This window comes from Sapajus apella, unplaced genomic scaffold (genome assembly GCF_009761245.1).
Source record: "Sapajus apella isolate SASKATOON/1434 unplaced genomic scaffold, GSC_monkey_1.0 scaffold2, whole genome shotgun sequence".
Classification (NCBI taxonomy): Eukaryota; Metazoa; Chordata; class Mammalia; order Primates; family Cebidae; genus Sapajus; species Sapajus apella.
Window position 1 is genome coordinate 49582865 of NW_022436942.1, and position 20784 is coordinate 49603648.

The 20784-nt window shown below is 35.0% G+C and overlaps 1 protein-coding gene across 1 annotated transcript in view; it reads right to left on the reverse strand.

The window, feature by feature from the left end:
- EPYC (epiphycan) overlaps positions 1-20784 on the reverse strand; it is a 38753-nt gene that overhangs the window by 5038 nt on the left and 12931 nt on the right. Inside the window, exons 3-6 of the mRNA XM_032297467.1 lie at positions 9428-9593; positions 3883-4041; positions 2868-3070; positions 1194-1289 (exon numbers count right to left, since the gene is read on the reverse strand). Of these exons, the coding sequence (XP_032153358.1) occupies positions 1194-1289; positions 2868-3070; positions 3883-4041; positions 9428-9593 (624 nt within the window). The remainder of the gene's footprint in view (positions 1-1193; positions 1290-2867; positions 3071-3882; positions 4042-9427; positions 9594-20784) is intronic.

Here is a 20784-nt window from a genome sequence, read left to right on the forward strand (position 1 = left end):
ATTTAATTCATAATTAGAAAACACAGTCCAAAATTTCTTTGAGTACTCCCTTGGAAATCTTTCCTTCCGTCATAAACAAGGAAAGAAATCTTTATGTGCATAGAAATTCACTCCCAGAAACAAAGAAACAGAGAACCATCCAAAAACCAAATGATGGCTAGAAAAGACATATGCAATAGGCAAGTAAGCAAATTGGAAAAACTCACAAAAGAGACAGATATTCAAGAAGCAGACATAGATAGATAGATAGATATTCCAAAAACATGAAAGATGTATATTAATAGGAATAAAATAAAAGGCACAAAGTTAAAATATTCACGAAATCCACAAAGGGAAACACAGGAATTCATGTCCTACTTTTACATAGCAAAATCACTTTTTGTACATTTTCTGCCAAAAAACATATTAAACTATAACATTGTTTCTTTGAGCATGAAATGGGTGTTTTCTCTATTTTTTCCACAGATGAATTTATAAGAGAATGTTGATTATAGCTACAGACTGAAATAAGAAATAATTTATATTTGTTTTAACAACCAAAAATATTTGTTTTGATTGAACTATTTTTTAATCAAATGGGTAAAGTATTATTAATTCATTAAATCAAGCAAACTGAATGCTTCAAAGATAAATGTAGTTTAATGGGATTTAAAATAAACAAAACTTTCAAATATGTTGTTTAGAAAAAAACCCTGCACTTTCTTTATCCAGAGTGATGACGCTTGTCATCTCTAAGCACATAGAAATGCCCTAGGATTGAATTTAATTCAACACATAAAACCTAAAATCACAGGTTGAAATTGATTTTTTTCCCCCGACAGCTAAACGTCAAGTTAGATTTTTTATTCTCCCCTTTCTTTTCCACTTCTACTGTTTACATTTTCTTGATCAGGTGAAACTTTCCATTTTTTTTCAAAAGAAGCTTTGTGTACCAAAAGGTTGCATTTTGCCTTGGAATATAAGGAAAAGAGTAAAGTTACCAGAATTGAGTTAGGATAGCTTGAACTATGAATGTATAAAGATATCTTTCTACTAAGATAAAGAGAGAGAATAAATGAGAAAAGAGAAAAAGAAGAAAAGTTTTCACAGTGTGTCAACATGTCATTACAGACAAATTCTTGTGTCCTGACGTCCGCCTTCTTAGCTTTGCTTTCTCCAAAGCTTTTGGGGACACCTTACTGGTAGATTCATACCTGGAGATGAAGGGCTCGTAGATTTTCCGGGAGTGGCAGAGGGATGTGGTCCAAGTTGTTATCAGTGAGGTACAGATGATGGAGGTCATACATGTCCTGTAAACATTCCAAATGTAGGGACTCAATAAAAATTACTGGTGCCACAATTGTATTTTCCATTCCCTTTCCATGCAAATATTTGTAAAATGACATGTTCCAGTTCAGGTCTTGTTTTGTAAATTTGAGGCAGCTTAGTTTTCTGAGTTACTAGACAATTCAGATGAGTTTTGGAAAAACTGACTACAAGCAAATATTTCTTCATGAAAATACAATGTTCCTTAGTCTCTAGGAAAACCTTGTTTTGTTCAGTCTAAGCCTGCTTCTTCTCATGGAAGACATTCTGCAGTGGGATTTCAAGTATTTTGATGAGGCACAGCAAGAATTTCCTTTATTTTATAGGCACGGAAAAAAAGAGTTCCTCCCCAGCAATGGCCTGGTAGCACAAGTACCAGGAAAGGGGCAGCCTAGCAAGACAGAAAACATTTAGACAGTAGCTGTTGTGCTCTAGCCAAACACCCCAGAATAAACTGTGCCTCATCGCCAGCTATGGCAATAGAGGCAGGGTGGGCAGCCTAGACTATGACCCTTGTCTGGCTATAGCAAGTTGCCCTAACCCCTGTAGCTACCATTAATGGAATCACAAGAGGCCTAGCCAAGAGACAGGACATTCACCACCACCCAGGGGTAATGAGGCCACACTATCCCCTATGCCATCCCTGAGAATAATGTGGTTTCTCTCTAAAGAGTGTTTTAAAATTATGTGTTCAAGGCACACTGAAAGGGGCTGCTTGAATGTTGTAAGAGTGGGCAAGAAAGCCAGTTGGTTACTGTTCTCAGAGTCTATGCTGTTTTTCTAAGCAACTCCTCTAGCCCCAAACCTGCTTGCTTCACTTAGTAAGATTAACTGAATCCATCCTCTCTTTACAAGGTCATTTAGTAGCCTTCTGCCTTCAAGACACTGCCCATACCCTGCCAAGTAGGTGTCCTTTTAGTCAGATAGCCTTTCTGAGTGGAGGGTCTGATCAATATAGATTCTCTAGCTTGCACCACTTCCAGGTACTCCTGTAGGTGGTGCTCCAGGTAACCAACAAATTCTTATTCCAGACCTGCTTTCTGTTCTTGATTCTCAATCACCCTCAGAATATACCAGAACATGGTATTTCTCAAAAGCATGACAGATGTAGTTGGGAAGTTTATTTTGAAAGTTAAAAGTCTCACTAAATTAAATCCCCTTATGTTGAGCATAGTGGCTCACATCTGTAATCCCAGTACTTTGGGAGGCCAAAACAGGAGGATCACTGGAGCCCAGGAGTTCAAGACCAGCCTGGGAAATATGGCAAAACCGTCTCTACAAATATATACAAAATTTAGCCAGGCATGGTGACATGCCCCTTGTAGTCCCAGGCACTTGAGAGGCTGAGGCAGGAGGATCATCTCAGCCCAGGGAGGTCAAAGCTGCAGTGGGCCATGATAACGCTGCCGTACTAAAGCCTAGGTGACAGAGTGAGATCCTATCTCAATCAATCAATCAATCAATCAGTCAATCAATAAAATTTCCCTGTAGGAAGAAAAAGGCTAATGACAAATAAAATTGGAAGATAAAAGTCCGCAAACCTTATCAAACTTAAAACTTACTTTAAATGCTTCTTGCTTTATCCCTTTCCTTCCAAGTCTATTGTTGCTAATATCAATAAATGTCAAAGTGGTTGGCAATTCTGGGAGCTGCCTTATTTTATTGTCACGCAGGACAAGCTCTCGAAGTTGCGGCAGTTTTCTGAACGCATCTTCATCAATCTCAGATATTAAATTTGATGTCAGATCAATCCTTCTTAAGTCACCTAGAAGGAAAAAGAAAAGAAGTATTTAAATATTCTTGCTTTGTTCACATCAAAATATAAATTTTCCTATATTTTGCAAATATAAAACTAAATTTAGCAATGAATGGTTAATGAAATGATTATCTTTCTTTTTATAAAAATTATTTCCTCCAAATACTATTTGTATTTACATACTTATGAGTATAACTTTAGCAAATAAATTGGTATATTACATTTAAAATAACTCATCTTCTCTCTATATTCTTTATAAATAATTGTCTGGATTTTGTTATTTAAAATATTTACCTCAGTGATGAGTGTTGTATTTTCTAATAGTCAAAGATACAGACATTAGAAAGAAATCTTCAAATAATTAAAGCACTTCATGAAGACACATACCAAAATTCTTCTAAGTTGGCAACAACTATAAAGTCAGAATTTAGGCTTGTATTCGTCTGTCATAAAACGATGCTTTAGTGGAAGTTTATTTTTAAAAAGCCAACTCCTCATACACATGACCATAATATTTTACTCATAATGTCATAACAAGATAAAACATTCCAGCACATAAAATATAAATATTTATTATGCATATTTAGTTTGAATAGCTCATTTGAAAATATCGACTATGTGGTTTTGAAATGACCATTGCTTATTTGTTTTTTCTTATAATTATTAAAACAAACTGTTAAATTTTTAAACAACAAAAAAATGATTGATTCGTGAACCATGTTTTGGCATTCAAGTTTCTTTCTCAGTGCTAACATTTGACAGTGTAAAAATTTTAGGGACGTGTGTAAAGAAGTGAAGGCCATTAATACTGTCATCCATACTTAGGCTTGCAAAGTCATTTTTGTTGATCTTTTTAATTCTGTTAAAGCGGGAATAGAAGTAAGCGGTGTTCTTGGGCAGCGGAGGAATAGCATCAAGTTCATGGTCATCACAGTACACAGTGGTACTTATGCAAGTACAAAGAAGACAGGTTGGAAAGTCTAAAAGATAAAGGAAAATAAAATTACATGTAAGTAACAAATCAACTTCTAAGAAAGAATTTCAATGTTTGATAAACAAGATTAGAGTCTCCCACTAACCAATTACATTACATATTTTCTCAAAAAGTTTTCTGTAAATAGAATATTCAAGTCAAATATGCCAACTAAAATTGTCTCAACAATTAGTATATTCAATGTAACATTTTTAAAATAAAATTACTGAGTACTTTTTATTTAGTAGAAATTCTATATTCAAAATGTAAATATTAATATTGTACTTTTCATAAAGTTAAAATATCACATGTAATAGTTTCATTAAGTCTTTGGTTTCATAGTTTAACATCTCACTGAAACAACACCTGCTTCAAGAAAAATAAAAGATAATAATTATTAATATTCAGTTGCTCAATACGTATTATTGACTCCTTTCTATGTAAATGTGCCATGCTAGCTGGTGAAACAGTGGTGAGCACAAAGAGACACAGTTCTATTTTACGATCTGCTATGTGAGATCATTGTTAACCACACAAATGAAATTATGAATGTGATAAATGTCATGAAGCATCATACATAACATACAGGGATTTTACCTGGTCTGAGAGTCATGGTAGGCATCTCTGGAGTGAAAACTGAGATGAGATTTGCAGAAGAGGAGTAATTGACTATGTAGGTAGGAAGGGACGAGTATACCAGGCAGAGGAAGCAGCATGTGCCTTCACTTTGGAGGGACTGAAAGATAGTTCATATGGCTAAAACTCAGAGAGCTTTGGAATGTATGGGACATAACATGCAGGGGCCTTGTAGGCTACAGCTTTATTTCTTCCCATAATGTTGGGCAGAGATACCATATGATGCAGTTTGCATGTTAAGAGTTAAGTCTGCTGGAAGGTGTAATGGAAGGCTGATGCAAGGCAACTGGAAAAAATGGAAGTGAATCATAGCATAGACAAAAGGTGGTAGCTTGGTTGGGGTAATGGTGATAAAGGAGGCAATGGAGCCAAAAATGCTTCTGAAGCTGGGTTATATCTTGATACTGATTTTTTTTTCTGTCTTACACACACACACACACACACACACACACACACACACACCCCTACCTCCACCCCTTTTTCACTTTCTGTTGAGTGATCATGGAGAGGACAGTAGGTTTCTAAAGGAGATGTAGAAACAATGACCAGAGGAAAGGAGAAGAATCACGATAGGACGATGTTATGGAGGCCACATGGAGAAAGAGAGTTTTAAGGGAAAGGAAATAATCAACAACCTAAGCCTCCTGGGACGTCAGGTAAGTTAAAGACTGAAAAATGTTCTTGGATTAGTTATTGCAGTGGGTATCAGAGCATTTACAAGATCTGCAAAGTGATGGATCTGAAAGCCAGATTACAGTCCATTAAGGGAAAAGTTAGAAGTAAGGCAAAAGCTGCCACAAATACAGAAAATGCTGAAATGTTTGTGAAGAGCAAGGAATGAGGCATAGTGATAACTATAAGAAAATATACTTCTGGTTTGTATGATGAAGGAGGTGATTAACATGGAAGCGATTTGGAGGAAAAGATACAGAGGATGTGAAGTTGAATATAAAAAGGATCATGGAAGGACAGTAGGAAATAGAACTCAAAGAACATGGAAGGATTTTCAACCCACGTGTGGAAGGACAGAGTGTCTTTGTTTTGCTGGAAGGAGAGAGAGATGGAGCACATCAGTATAGTTGTAGGCAGATTTTTTGTCTGGAAACAGAAAGACCAAGGAGCTGCTGACTGATAAATGGCTTTTTCTTTATGAAGTAGGAAATTAAGTTATCTGACAGGCATGAGCGGTCTAGGTATGAGGTAAATAAGGGTTGTAAGATGTGAAATGAATGGAGAAAGTGAAATCTCTATGACATAAACTAGAAAAGTGGTGGAAGAAATGTCCCAGAATTGCTGAGTGATCAATTTGTCTTAGTTTACCTGAGACTTACCTGTTTTTAACATTGAAAGATACTTATCTGGGGAACTCCTCACACCCAGATAAAACAGGAGATTTGATCATCCTAATTGAAAGAGCCATTTGTGGTTGGTAATCAAGAACTAATAATGTGCCTATTAAGGTTTTATTACCATCATTCAATACAAAAATTATTTCAATTTTAAGAATGGAAAGCCAGGAAAAAAGTTTAAGCGGGAGCTGTAAAATATTTAATATGTGTTAATTTATCCAATCATTACAAAGTAATATGTTCTACTCATCATAAAACTCTTTAGAGGTAAGGCATTTGATTTTACTGCATATTTATCACCTTGATAATTTAGCAATAATTGCTTAGGGTAATTTTTATATATTCACAGTAGTTATAATTTAATTCTAAGTTTTTCTGCTCATAACTCAAGGCTTCATTATATGGCTTTAGATTATTATTTTTAGAAATTTTAGTAGTAAAAATACGATGTTTTCATTTTTAATATTCTAAATATTTCCAAACTATTTAATTTTGATGAATGTGTGCTTCTTCTTAAATTAAAATGTGAATTTGAGTTTTTAACTTCATTATTGATCCTCAGAGTAAGTTAGAGACAAGTTAAAAAAAAACTTAGTTTTTGTTATGTTTCTAAATTGACATTATTAAACCATTACTCGACTCAAGCTTTTGAAAGGATTAGGCATTCTGCTTCTCTATTGTTTCTGGCTCAGCTGAGAGATCCAAAGTCCAGGTATTGATACCAGGTTGGTCAACTTTTAAAGGATCTGAAATCTCTTAAACATAAGTAATGTTCTAGAGATATTTAATTTTCCTAGTTTGGTTGCTTTCTGCTGGATATTTGTATTTCCTTCTCATTGTGCACCTTCCTTGTTCGCTTGTAGAGTTTTCTAATACACAGAAATTTAGCTACATGGAAAGAATATGATAGATTCATTAATGACACTGACAGGATTTACTTGTCTATGTTGCATTCTATGTAACACCTCTGTGATACTAGACCAACTTTATAGTATGTTGGAGTTTTAGTGTTCTTATTTTTAAAAAGGGGTAATCAGTGCCTAGTACCTAGTGTCATGACTCTTCAAAAAGTTAATGTAGATAAAACACTTCAAGTCTCTGGCATATAGAAAACATTGGGTGAAAGAGCAACTTTTTATATTACTTATTGAAGAACAGTTAAAAACTCAAAAAAGCAAAGAGTAAAATGATGGTATCAGAGGCTAGGGAAGTGGGGAATTGTTCAAAGCGTATAAAATTTCAGTTATACGAGATGAATAAGTTCTAGAGGCCTGCTATGAACACAGTATCCACAGTTAACAATACTGTTTTGTACACTAAAAATTTAAGAGAGAAAAAAATGCATAAAATCCTTTGTGATTAATAAGATTTTCATAACTAACATTTATTGTATTTACTACGGGCCAGTAACTACATGTATTCATTTAATCCTGACAACACCTCTATAAGATAAGTTCGATTATTTATTATCCCATTTATTTTAGATGAGAAAACTAAGGCACAAAAATATTGAATTCCTTGCTCAAGACTATACAAACACAACAAGTCACAGTGCCAGGATTTGAATATACATGTTTTGGCTCCTCTGTCTCTCCAAGAAACTCTCAGTTTTGATTCCTGTACTTTGCTCTTAGTCTTGCCTTATGTAATATTGCTCCCCACTCTCTTTTTGTCTCCAGTGTGCTCTGTACAGACTTTTCTCATAAGACCTGTAATACAGTTATATGGTTTGGCTGTGTCCCCAACCAAATCTCATCTTCAAGTGTAGTTCCCATAATTCCCACATGTTGTGGGAGGGATCTGGTGGGAGATAACTGAATCATGGAGGTGGTTTCCCCCATACTGTTCTCATCGTAGTGAATAAGCCTCATGAGATCTGATGGTTTTATAAGGGGTTTCCCCTTTCACTTAAATCTCATTCTCTCTTGCCTGCTGCCATGTAAAATGTGCTTTTCATCTTTCACCATGATTATGAGGCCTCTGCAGTCACGTGGAACTGTGAGTCCATTAAAACTCTTTTTCTGTATAAATTACCCAACCTTGGATATCTCTTTATCAGCAGCATGAAAATGGATTAATACATACAGTATTGTCTCTAAATTTATTTTGCCTATCTTCCTGTGCTAGGCAGAAATGTCCATGAGAACAGTGTCTACTTAAAAACTAAGTTTTGTGTCTGGAGAACTTGGAATAGAGACACTCTATACTCACTCAAACTTTACAGTGGGAACACTCCTTATTTTTTTCTACACTCCCTAACTATGCCATTCTCTGTGTATATAAAACTATTCCAAGGCCGGGCACGGTGGCTCACGCCTGTAATCCCAGCACTTTGGGAGGCCGAGGCGGGTGGATCACGAGGTCAAGAGATTGAGACCATCCTCGTCAACATGGTGAAACCCCGCCTCTACTAAAAATACAAAAAAATTAGCTGGGCATGGTGGCGCATGCCTGTAATCCCAGCTACTCAGGAGGCTGAGGCAGGAGAATTGCCTGGACCCAGGAGGCGGAGGTTGCGGTGAGCCGAGATCGCGCCATTGCGCTCCAGCCTGGGTAACAAGAGCGAAACTCCGTCTCAAAAAAAAAAAAAAAAAAAAAAAAAAAAAACTATTCCAGTGTGAGTCCTCTTGGGTCTTCCAAGGTTGACAGTGATACATTCAAACAAGAAATAGAAACATATTATAGAATCACATTCAGCACCAAGAATTCCTTCTCATTAACTAAACAGCTCTGGTTTCAATCATCTGCAAGCCCTGCAACATGGTGTCTGATGTTGTGCAACATTTTCCTCTCTCTGCTGCTTCTTAGGATTGAGTGAGAAGAAGCCTGTTGTTAAATAAATAAAGAACGAATAATCTGAACAGGCTGACTTCAAACCCACTATATAACAGCTTTGTGATGCCTGGCAAGTTACTATCCCCTTTGAATTATAGTTTTCTCCATGGTAATAAAAAGGGTAATGTTAACACTCTCAGGGAGGTTTTAATAATCCAATGAGATAATGTGAAGTACTGAACATATGATCCACAGATAGTATATGCTCAATTAGTGCAAAATATTATTGCTATTACCATCAACTTCATCCTCATCATCCTTTATATCCTTGAACTGCTGTGGCCTAAATACTCTCTGTTCTACAGATACATTCTACCACACAGTTAGTAATGATGCCCAATATTTTCATCCCAAATCTTTGGTTGTTCGATCATTTCAATCAGACCAAAACTGAATTATTAAAACTGCCTTATATTTAAATATAAAATATATGTATAAATCTACTTCAAACCTAGCCTATTCCAAAACTTTCTTCTTGAGTCATGTCATGTGAGTTCCCTGCAGAGTTGAAGCTTTGAAGTTTTGAGGATGATAAAGTGGAATCAATTGTCATTCTGCTTTGATGTACCTGACCTTCATTGGTGTGTGGGCCCAGAACCCCTGTGAATTCCGGCTCCTGGAGGGAAGAGCCATCAATCAGCCTGGGAGTGGATTCCTCCTCCTCTTCCTCCTCCTCAGGCCGTGGGGCTGGAGTGAGGAGCTCTCTGTTCCCCGAAGGCATCACTGTGGCTATTTCAAACTGAAAAAAAAAAAAAAAAAAAAAGGAAAGAATTTCATCAGGCAAACTTCTCAGTCACTCTATGTGGCAGTGACACAAATTTAAAATGTACCCATCTTTGCCACAAGAGGACACTCATGTTCTAAAGTTCAACAGTGTGACCATCCTGCTTGCTTAGAGGAACACACATGGTTCTAGCAACTGTTATTGTTTTTAATTAGTTTTGTTTCTCAAATCTTAGAAGTTGTTTCCAATGCCTTTTTTTGACTTCTCGTTCTTTTATCTTATATGTTTGTTCATTTCATAGGTTTTAAAAAAGCTCATTTATTGTTATCTAATAACAAGTAGCATTACAAGAACGCATCATTGTTGTGAAAGCGTCACAATAATTCAGAAGTGTAGAGTAAAGTCCAAAAGTCCCCTTCACCATCCAGCCCTCATTCTGCTCCCCTTGAAGGTAAAAACTGAGCAGAAATTTACATGTATGTGCCTGTCCATTCAATCCTTGATTTCCTAGGTTCAAATATTCTGTTCCTGACCAATGACTTACAGTTTCTCTAATAATATTTTACTGAAAAGTATTCTTTAAACTAAACTAAAATATATAGTGACATAAAAACTGTGATTTGATTATGATATGCCATTTCTCATGTGTCTTCAATATTATTAAAATAACATATATTACAATATCTAGGAATGTTAAAATAGACTTTTTTGAGAGATTTGACACTAGGAGGCAGTTATAAAATTATGAAATTATTCAAATAGTACTTTATAGATATTATATTTTAGATTATACCCTCTTTGCGCTTATCTAAGTTGTGTATTTTAAGTAATGGATTCATTGCTTTTAAGGATACTGTTTGGATTTTTAAGAAACCTTCTCTTTCAGATTCCTCCCCTTGTCTGAATGTCTATTTCTTGTGTTACTTAGTAAATGTCTACTTCTCTGATGGCCTTGTAAGCTTGGGCTGAAAATTTGATCCAGGTAATTAGGGTGGCAACATCCAGGACCCACCCTTTGTGGTCCAATGTCCTTGTGTATCCCCAGAAATCCCAGATTGTCCTTTGACCACGCCAATGTGGCCTTTTGCTTCTCACCTTTCTTCTTTATTTGTTTTCATTAAAAAAGTAAAGAAACATCTAAATTATTTTCTGCTTTACTTAATACCAAATGATGTGCAAACTATGCCTTTCATCTCTAACACAGGTATATTTTCAGACCAGATATTTTCTAGATGTTTGAATAGCCCCCAAATTTTAAAGATACACTTATTATTAAATATCACTTTTAATAGATTTAAATGCATTGCAAAGCACAAATGAATTTTTTTTAAGATACACTAAAACTTCTTTTATTAGCTTATATTTCTGAATTGTGTCTCCATAGAGTCTCTCTATTTCAGCTTTTTCTGCTCTGTATTACATTGGTTCTATTTGTTTTCTGTATTTCCAAACCTACTGGATGGTAAAGCATGTCATGTCTTTTATCTGTGTACCTCCAGGCTGTAAGCATAATAGGCAATCAGCAAGTACTTATTGAAGTATAATTTTTTCAAGCATTACTTGTCCAAAATATATCTAATTCACAGCTCTATGTTTAGAGATTATCCGAGAAGAATCAGTGAATGTTCTAATACATACTTTAAATTATTTAAAGCATGAAATCAAAACAAAAGCAGATTATACTGTATTTGATACATTAGGAGCCATACATGAAGATACTATAAAGCGCGGCCAGAAAACTTCAGCTGAGTAGATTGGGCACATTTTCTTAAACAGAAAGACATATGGTTTCCATCTGTAGGTCAGAATGAGGCAGATTCTGAAGGAATGGATTTGTAGAGAGACCAAAAGGAGGCTCCAGGAAGAGCGGAAATTGAGACAGATGTTTCATGGAATGAATGGAGGTAGCCTAAAGGGAGAAACAAATTCCAGACACATTGCCTTGAATCTTAGCTTTGTAAGAAAAATGTTTGCACATACTTTTTGCAGATAATTATTTTTCCACTGATTTGATGCAAAGCTGTAAGATCTCACTTGTCATCCAATATAATGAGGCACACAGCTTTTTGTGTTTATCAAAAATTGTTTTGCTCATGCTTCCTTGCAAATAAAATATAAATGAAATACAACTTTGCAAATCCAGGAAAAGCAATGCCTTTCACATCAGCAAAATTGCAGAACTATAACCTCAAACTATTATGCCTGGAGAGACTTTCGTAGACACATTTATTTTCACTGTTAAGTAGAAGTGATTTAAGCATCTCTTTTTCCCCCTTCAACAATCTTCATACTGTGATATGAAGTTGTGAGGCAATGCATACCAAAAAAAAAATGAGGCCAGGGAAACAAGACCACTTGTCCTTCCATGTTGCAGACTTGTGTGGTTATGTTGCAGAAAACTAAATTTGAACGTAAACACAAATGACTAGAAAACATCCCTGCCCTTTTTCTCAAGCTATAATTGGTAACACTTGAATGCAAGCATAATTGAGCCTTTTCTACAAATATTCATAAATTCTTTTAGCATTTTCCTCTATTATTTTTTGTTTAGCTCCTTGTTTTACTCTGACTTGCTTCTTCCTGAATTGACTTTTTAATCTGTTCATTATATTTCCTTAAAGTTTAAAAATATAATACAAATGGCCATTACTACATATGACTTTGATTTCAGTCAAAGTCACTGTGCTTATGTATGTTCTTAACATTGTACCAGCAGGGTACATCTTTGAGTTGACTGGTTTGCAGTAAGTTATCTGTTTTTATTCTCTCGTGCACCTAGTCTTAGAACTGTAAATAACTAATATCATGGTAGCCTTTGCTTAGGGAATACATTCTGTGTCCACAAAACAGTATATCTATTCCAGAGACGACACATGCATAGCTCACTGTGACCTAGGCTGACTGAGATATCAGCAGATGTCAGCATGGAGAGATAACTACCATGAGAAGTCCTTTGGCCTGTCCCAGTTTCTGCACCCTGCACACCCTGACCCCAGGTAAGGAACGTATCACCTCAGCCCAATCTTAGCATAAAGGTGTCTCAGACTAAGTTTCTGCTCCCTGGAGAAATAAAGACTTTCAGTAGAAAATAATTCAATTACATTTATTGTATCAGATTGAACTGAGACTTTTACTAGCAATATTTGTGTTATTATTAAAATTATGACCAAATATTTAAAACTTTCATTTTCTAATAATCATCATTGTTGTCTACAGAAGAATCTCTCTATAAAATTACTCAGAACCATTTTAAGTGACAGTAAGATGTGGTTAACAATAATTTTGATCAAATACATTTGCCTCTTAGCAAAAACTGCATCTAAGTTAACTTTATAATTATATTGCTGCCACTAAGCCTACTTATTTGTCTTAATTTCAGAGTCAAAATATGAAAAACTGGTGTGTTCAGAAGCAGCAATCATACATCTTCCTGATTGCTTCATTATCCATTGAGCCCTTTTAGTACAGATTTCTTGTTGAGCATGTTAATTATACCTGTTTATGAGGATCATAAACCAATTGCTGCCATTCAGCATTGTGTTTGAATTAATAAAACTCATTTTTTTATATTTTGATTTTTTAAATCTTAGTGGTTAATCTACAACTAAGTATCTAATAAGGAAATCAATGATAATGTAATATATGTGTTATGAAAAAAATACTGTTAAGGAATTCAGGTAAACCGGATTTGATTCCTACCTTTACAAATGAATAAAAGGATCACAGGTGAATATGTGAATTTGTAAATGATGGAAGGTTTTCCAGTCTTTATAGTTATTTGAAATGTCTATAAGCATTATGCTGAAGTTATGATCAACTGTTCATTTTATTTGTCAATATTGTTTTCTAAACGTCTATCAATATCATTACTTTTGCTCCCTATCCGTCGTCATCACCATTATCTAAATTACTATCCTGTCTTACCTGCAATACAGCAATAGACTACTTATATAAAGTTAGGATGTCTTCTAATGTAGATGTAGTAAGAATGAACTCTTTTACAAACAGCTTTGTTGGGATAGAATTCATATATTACACAGTTCATCCATTTAAAGTACACAGTCCAATGGTTTTTAAGTACAGTCCAATGGTTTTTGTGCAACTATCACCCAATCAATTGTATAGCATTTTCATAACTCAAGAAAAAACTCTACAACCATTAGCAGTCATTTCTAACTTCCCTCCTCTCATCCTCTTTCCTCCCGCCCTCCAACCTCCTGGTCCCAGCCAATCATTTACCAACTTTCTGTGGTTGTACTTTGGCATAACCTGTTTCTATATTTGCCTATTCTGAACTTCTCTTTTCCCTCCTCTTTAAGTGTAATTATGTATCTTTCGACCAACATTTCCCCATTCCCCTCTTCTCCCTAACTATCTCAGCTTCTGGTAACCACCATTCCACTCTATCCTATGGAATTAACTATTTTAAATTCCACATTTACTGAGATCATGTGGTATTCATCTTTCTATGCCTGACTTATTTCCCCTAACATAATATTATCCAAGTTCATCCATGTTGCCTCAAATGGCAGGAGTTCATTCTTTTTTATGTCTGAATAGCATTCCATTGTGTGTATATACCACATTTTATTTATCAGTCCACCCATTGACAGACACCTCGGTTGGTTCCTTCCTTGTCTTGGCCTTTGAATAGTGCTGCAATAAACATGGGAGTACAGATATATCTTTAACATACTGATTCATTTCTTTTGAATATATACCCAACAGTGGACTTGCTGGACCATATGGTAGATCTATTTTTAGTTTTTTAAGGAAACTTCTCACTGTTTTTCATAGTGGTTGTACTGATTTACATTTCCAACAACAGTATGTAAGGGTTCCCTTTTCTCCACAAACTCACCAACACTTATATTTTATCTTTTAGTACCTAGCTATTCTAACAGGTACGAAGTGATATCACATTGTAATTTTGATTTGCATTTTCTTGATGGTTAGTGGAGACTGAACTCTTAAAAAGATGAAACCGATCATGACAGCCCTGTTTAAAATTCTTCATTTGTCTTTTATTCTTTGTAATAACCACAAGAATAACGATCTTGCAGAAGCACTGTTACATATTGGTGAAAAGGAAGGATTCAAGCTAGGTGAGTTTGAGCCTAGCCTCATTGTGAGACCTTGGACTAGTTGCTTTACCTCCTTGACCCTCAGTTTATTTATTTGTAAAATCCTAGTATAAATAGTATAAATGATTTTAGGATTAAAATTTAAAACATATACAACATTTAGAATAATGACAGGTACATAGTGAGTGACAAAGAAGTGGTTGTTATCATTATTATAATAAATTCAAAACTTCATGACTTATAAGACAGGTTCAACCTTCTAAGTGTTCCCATCTTCTGTCTCATATCAACTGAGCTCTTTTGCTGTCTGATTAAGCTGTGTTGGCCATCTTTACTTTCTTATGCTCTCAATGTCCCTTCTCCTATAGAACATTTGTGTGCACTAGGCCTTCTGCCTGGAAATCCCTTCTCTCCCCATCTTTTCTTTTCTTTTCTTTTTTTTTTTTTTTTTTTTTTTTTTTTTAAAAAGCAGCTTTATTGAGATATAATTCACATACCATAAAATTCATCTATTAAACCATTCAATTCAACAGTTTTCGGTTTATTACATTATTAATTTTGAAATTTTTATAAAATACATGTAGTGTAAAATTTGCCACTTTAATCATCTTTAAATGTCCAACTCATTTATAATATCCAGTTCAAGAGTCACTTCCTCAGGGAAATTCCTTGTGATACACTTGACTTAGATAAATATGTTTGGTGGTTCCAGGAGCATTGTGTACTTCTGTTGGCAAATCAACCATTGCATTTGTGTCTAATTCTTTAAATTGTTGCAGTTACTTCCTTCCTTGGATCCGTCCCCTTTTGTGATATTACTTTCCAGTTCCTATAATCACGAGTTAGGGCCTGATTCCTTATCCTTGAGTTCTTAATTTAGACTGGCCTGCTAATTTGCTTTAGTCAACAGAATATGCTGATTTCATGTTAATTTTGAGAGTAGTTGTCAAGAAACATTGCAAACTTTCATTGTCTTCTATGAACCCTGTTTAATAATCATATAAACAAGCTGGGGCCAGCCTGTTGGAAATTGAGAGAGCACGTGGTGGAGAGAAAAGCCACCTCAGCTGAGGCCAAACTAGTTCAGCTACCACTGTACCAACCTAGCATATATCTGAGTCAACCCAGTGCAAACCAGTAGCACAGCAGATCCCATATACCTGAACTACAGAATTGTGAGCTAAATAAATGGTTGTTTTAAGTAACCACAATTTGGGGATTGCTTGTTACACAGCAAAAACGAATGGATACAGATTTTTATATTGTACCTGTATTTGATTAATCTCTCCCCACGAGGATAAAATACTACTACATGTTTATTTTTTCCCCATTATACACCCAGCTGCTACTCCAGTATGCCTAGCAATTATTAGTCCTCCTGAAAAATACATTTGAATCAGTATAGGTAAATAATGATAATTTTGATACATTAAAAGATTGTTTCGTGTATAAGAGTAAGAAAATATTATAACATGGTTAAAGTTGCATGAGAGTGACAGAGCAGGAGTATTGCCATCTTGGACAAGCACTGTCATTTTAAAATTCGCCTTAATCAAAAACCACCTAAATACAAAGGAATATCAACCTAATAGCTAAGGTCAGCATAACTATAAACCACAAATAACATCTCTGATCAGAAACGTTCCAGAACCCTCCCCGACCAGCAACATGCCAGCCCAGAGATAACCTCCCCTCCATTCAGAAAGATGTCAACCCCAAGATAACCACCCTTCCACCCATAAACATTCCAACCCCACTGTAAAAGTTACCTCCCTACAGAAACAGTCCAAGCTTGTGATGGCCATCCTCACCCTAAAACCAATATATACTCTTAGCCTGTAAGGGAGAATGCTCCTGACCAAAATTGGCCAGGAGCCCCTCTCTTTGATTGTTACATTACATTTTTGTATTTCTTTCCTCTTTAACGCATATAGAGAGAAGGTATGAAAATATATTTAGCTACAACTTAGACATCTCCCCGTCCGCCTATGGACCTTCATTGTATGTGCTAACACATTATGAAAGGGAACTAAAGGAGATGTGCTTCAACTTCATTAGATGAAACTAGTTTTGAATCTATTGCTGAGCCAAGAATTTCAGTTAGATATGCTTTATATTTGAGGGAAAGATGGAAAAATTATACACCTAGAGGTAAAACCACTCCATTGCACAACTCTGAGAGGCACTCTCTATGTTGTATGCTATGTGAATGGTGCTTCCTAGATTTGTACAATGTAATAGTCTTACCTGAGTACATACTAACTCTTAAGTGGTCAGTTAACCACTAGGTTTCCCTTTTCTTTCTCTACAGCCTCTTCCACACTCCTTACATTTTTTCTTAAAACCCCAATTTAGGCAGAGAAGGAAAATTTTTTATTAATCTTTCCTTTGCCTGTATGTACAAATGGGAAATAAGGATAGCCCAGGAAATCTCCAAAGAAAGAGAAAGTAAAAACATGTATACACAGAGATCCTTATTGATTCCTTGATATTTATGAGGATACCATTGTTCCTATTAGAAAAGGAAAAGCAAGGGATATTTTAGTGTAGATACACCTAAGGCCAGAGTTAGTCACATTAAAGTCCCCACGCCAAGCAATTGAAGTTACTTTCAGTTGTTCTCATCATAGAAAAGTGATCTTTAAAATGCCCAATGAGAGGAAATGATTATTCTGAAGCCATTAGGAACAGCTTCTTTACTCCTGACTCTAACTCATTAGTGATGATGATATAGCTAAAGAAAAGAAAGTAAGCTAAGGAGGCAGCCTAGAAAAACTGGGTTCAGAGAAGAATAGTTTGCTATTATGATCAGCACTGTTTGGGGGAAGGAAGTATTAAATTTGTTGACAACGAATAATTCAGTCCACTAAAGAGATTATGTCTGACATGGAGAAGAAAGGTTTTATTGGATCTCATCATGGGTTAGATGAAATATTTCCCAATTATGAAAATAACTGGTATGAATTCTAACCTTAGCCAAGTATATTTCTGCTTAAATCAACCTTTAAAAATTGCTCCCTTTGTACAACTGGGAAATGGATAATAAAGTGAAATTTTAAAATGTCTATATTATGGCAAGTTACATTAGTAGCTGTAACAAACAAGTACAAAATCTCAGTGGTTTAATACAATAAAAGTTTCTATCTTGCTGACATGACTATCTAATGCAAGTCACAGGTTTATTACTTTCCCCTATGTAATTACTGAGAGATCCAAACTTCTTTCATGCTAGAACTTCACCATCTTCAACATGACACTTCAAGGTCCACTAACATTGTCCACTGATCGATTAAGAGAAGAGAACTAGCCGCATGACCCAACTTAGATTAAAAAGTAAACAATGTGTTTTAGCTGAATGCCCAGAAGGAAAATGAAACAGGTGAATGCATGAAATTGTCTCACCCATCATGTAGATGTAAGTTAAAGTTTCATTCTGACACAATACTTATTTCTCACAAAAGTAAGAAAAATTATAAAAGTGCTTATTGCAGTTTACAATCCTCCTATATCAATGTTAAATAAAAGTTTTCATACTTGTCAATTTTAAGGGGTGACTAATGATAGGTTGATTTATGTAGTACATACCACTGACATTAGAAAAAATAAAAGCATATTTTTGTCTCCATCCTTTCTGATTTCTTTTTTATAAACAACTGTTCTTAGATCTTTTTGTTGTAGTATTCACTGAATTATAGTATCACCAAATTTGTGTAAATTCACCATTATTTCAATTTATTTATTGTTAAATCTCAGTATTTTACTAACTGAAATCAATATTAATAAAGTTATGTATTGAATGAATACTTGCAAGTCAAATATCGAAATAGTTAATGGCCTTCAATCACATCAGAATTGCATAAAATCATTATATTTGGTATTGACTTGCTAGGATATAAAGTTTAGAACATGGAGATGCTTTTTTAAAAATCTATCCCAATGTATAGTTATTCTTTATAGAAACATAACTCTAAAATATAATGCTTATTCATATTCAATGCAATGTTCAAGTGAAAAATTCAATGCAAAAGAAATGAGAGCTGATTTCAAGTTTCATTTAATCATACCCTCTAGTTTTGTCTCTTTGGGGACTTCAGTATTTTTTCTTTGCTCACATATTTCTCTTATTTCCTTTTCTTATTGTCAAAAAATAGCAATATTCCATTTTTAGTTGCCAGAAAGAGTTTCTACTTCAGCTTTATCCCAGTTTATTCAAGACTCCATTCACCGTCATCTCCTTAGGCTCCAGAAACTTAATAGCTTTCTTAAAATGTGTCATCTAGTTCTAATTAAATGCCTCCAAATAATATTGGTAGGGAACTTTGGCAAATGCTTTAGACACATTATCTAATAGCAAAGTCAGTTCATATTCCTTTCACCCATATTGCCCTTGTTCCCCATGTAAGGATGCCAGAAAGACAATTTAGACAATTTAATATAGGCTGGAATCAGTAATCTCATGAGGAAGGGAGGAGGGGAGGAGTCAGTCACAGTAATTGAAAACAAAGAAGTTGGACTGAAAACCAAGATATTTGGAACCTTCAGAACTCTAGCTCTTTATTTCTAATGGAGTAATTTAGTATTTTTAATTCAGTTTCAGTCTTTCTCATTGTAACACAAAGAAAAGTGTTTCTTCTAACGTAGCCTTTATTGAGGCATAAAGCCATACCTTTTAATTTGTAGAATTTCTTTGCAGAAAACTACTACTTGTACATAATGACAATGACGATAGTGATGATTAATATATTATGACAGGGTAGCTATAGACATTTGTATAAGAAGAAAATGTGTATTTGCAGAGGATATTCCAGAGAGGACCAGCACACAATTGCCCTTGGAAAGGGATAATAATTACGTATTTTTTTTATTATTATCCAGCATCACTGGCAAATTCTTGCAAATTTTACAAACTTAGAAATCTGACTTTATCTCTTAGGGCAAAATTACCTTAAGCAAGTTCAAAAGATCACATTAAACCTAAAGGCTAACCTGAATACTCTTAGTGCCACCAACACATTCTCTGTAGGTAGTCCCACTTGGGAAGCCAATTGTAGTGAAAAGATTGTTGATGACCATAGAACCAGTACAAAGAACTCTGGATAAAACAGCTCCATAACAGCACAAAGCAAAAGAAGGACTCTTTTCCCAGAGACTGAAATCTTTAAATGTGTTCATTCTCATAAGTTTTTGTGGTCATTAGCATGATTAAAAAAACAAACAAACAAAAAAAAAAACATCCTGTCAAAAGAGGACTGCTGAATAGTGATTTATTGGCCTTGACAACATTAGCCTCTGGGATCTTCTTTTTTTCTCTCTACTTCCAAAATTTACTGATTCTCTTCAATGTCCATTCTTTCCTTTTATTTGATACAAATTCACTGTAGTTGTAGTGGAATAAATTATTTGATCTTAAATGACCTAGATTTAATTTCTTTTAGTTTTATGTCTTTAATCAGAGTTTTGATATATAACTCCAGATAGAACACACTGACAAAAAGATGATCCAGTTTCAATATCTTTTTAGATGTATTTCTTTGCTCTTCTTCTCAAATGTGTCAAGGAATTGAGCATATAATATAAATTAGCATACATGTCATTTAACCTTTTAAAGCCCACACTGAATATTAGCAAGGAGATTGGCATGCCTATGTGTGTGCATGTTAACCAACACAGGGTAAGTCTCTGTCCCTGGAAAACTCAAGACAGGGTGTACTAGAATTTGGCCTAGGAGTGAGAATGAGAAATGTGGAATTAGGAAACATCCAGTGAAAATTAGGCGTATTAATGGAGGGTTAGGCAGGATGATAGCAAGTCAAGTTCAATTCTGGCTTAGAAATTAGTCCAATAGGACAACATATCCAATTAAAATTATCCAATTGAGAAATGTGAAGATTTCCAAAATGTTTCGGACGGTGCTTTTAGCAGATTCATCTGTTACTGATTTACAAAATCTAGAGGACTGTTCCAGGAAGGCGTGGAACAGAAAGAAAATTAAAAAAAAAATAACTAAAGAAGAAGGCTCTTTTTCTAGAGAACACAGTACCAGATAAATAAAGAGATAAAATTAAGAAGCGTATTGATTTTTTTAAGGCAACCGGATGTGAGACTGAGAGTATAGATGAGGA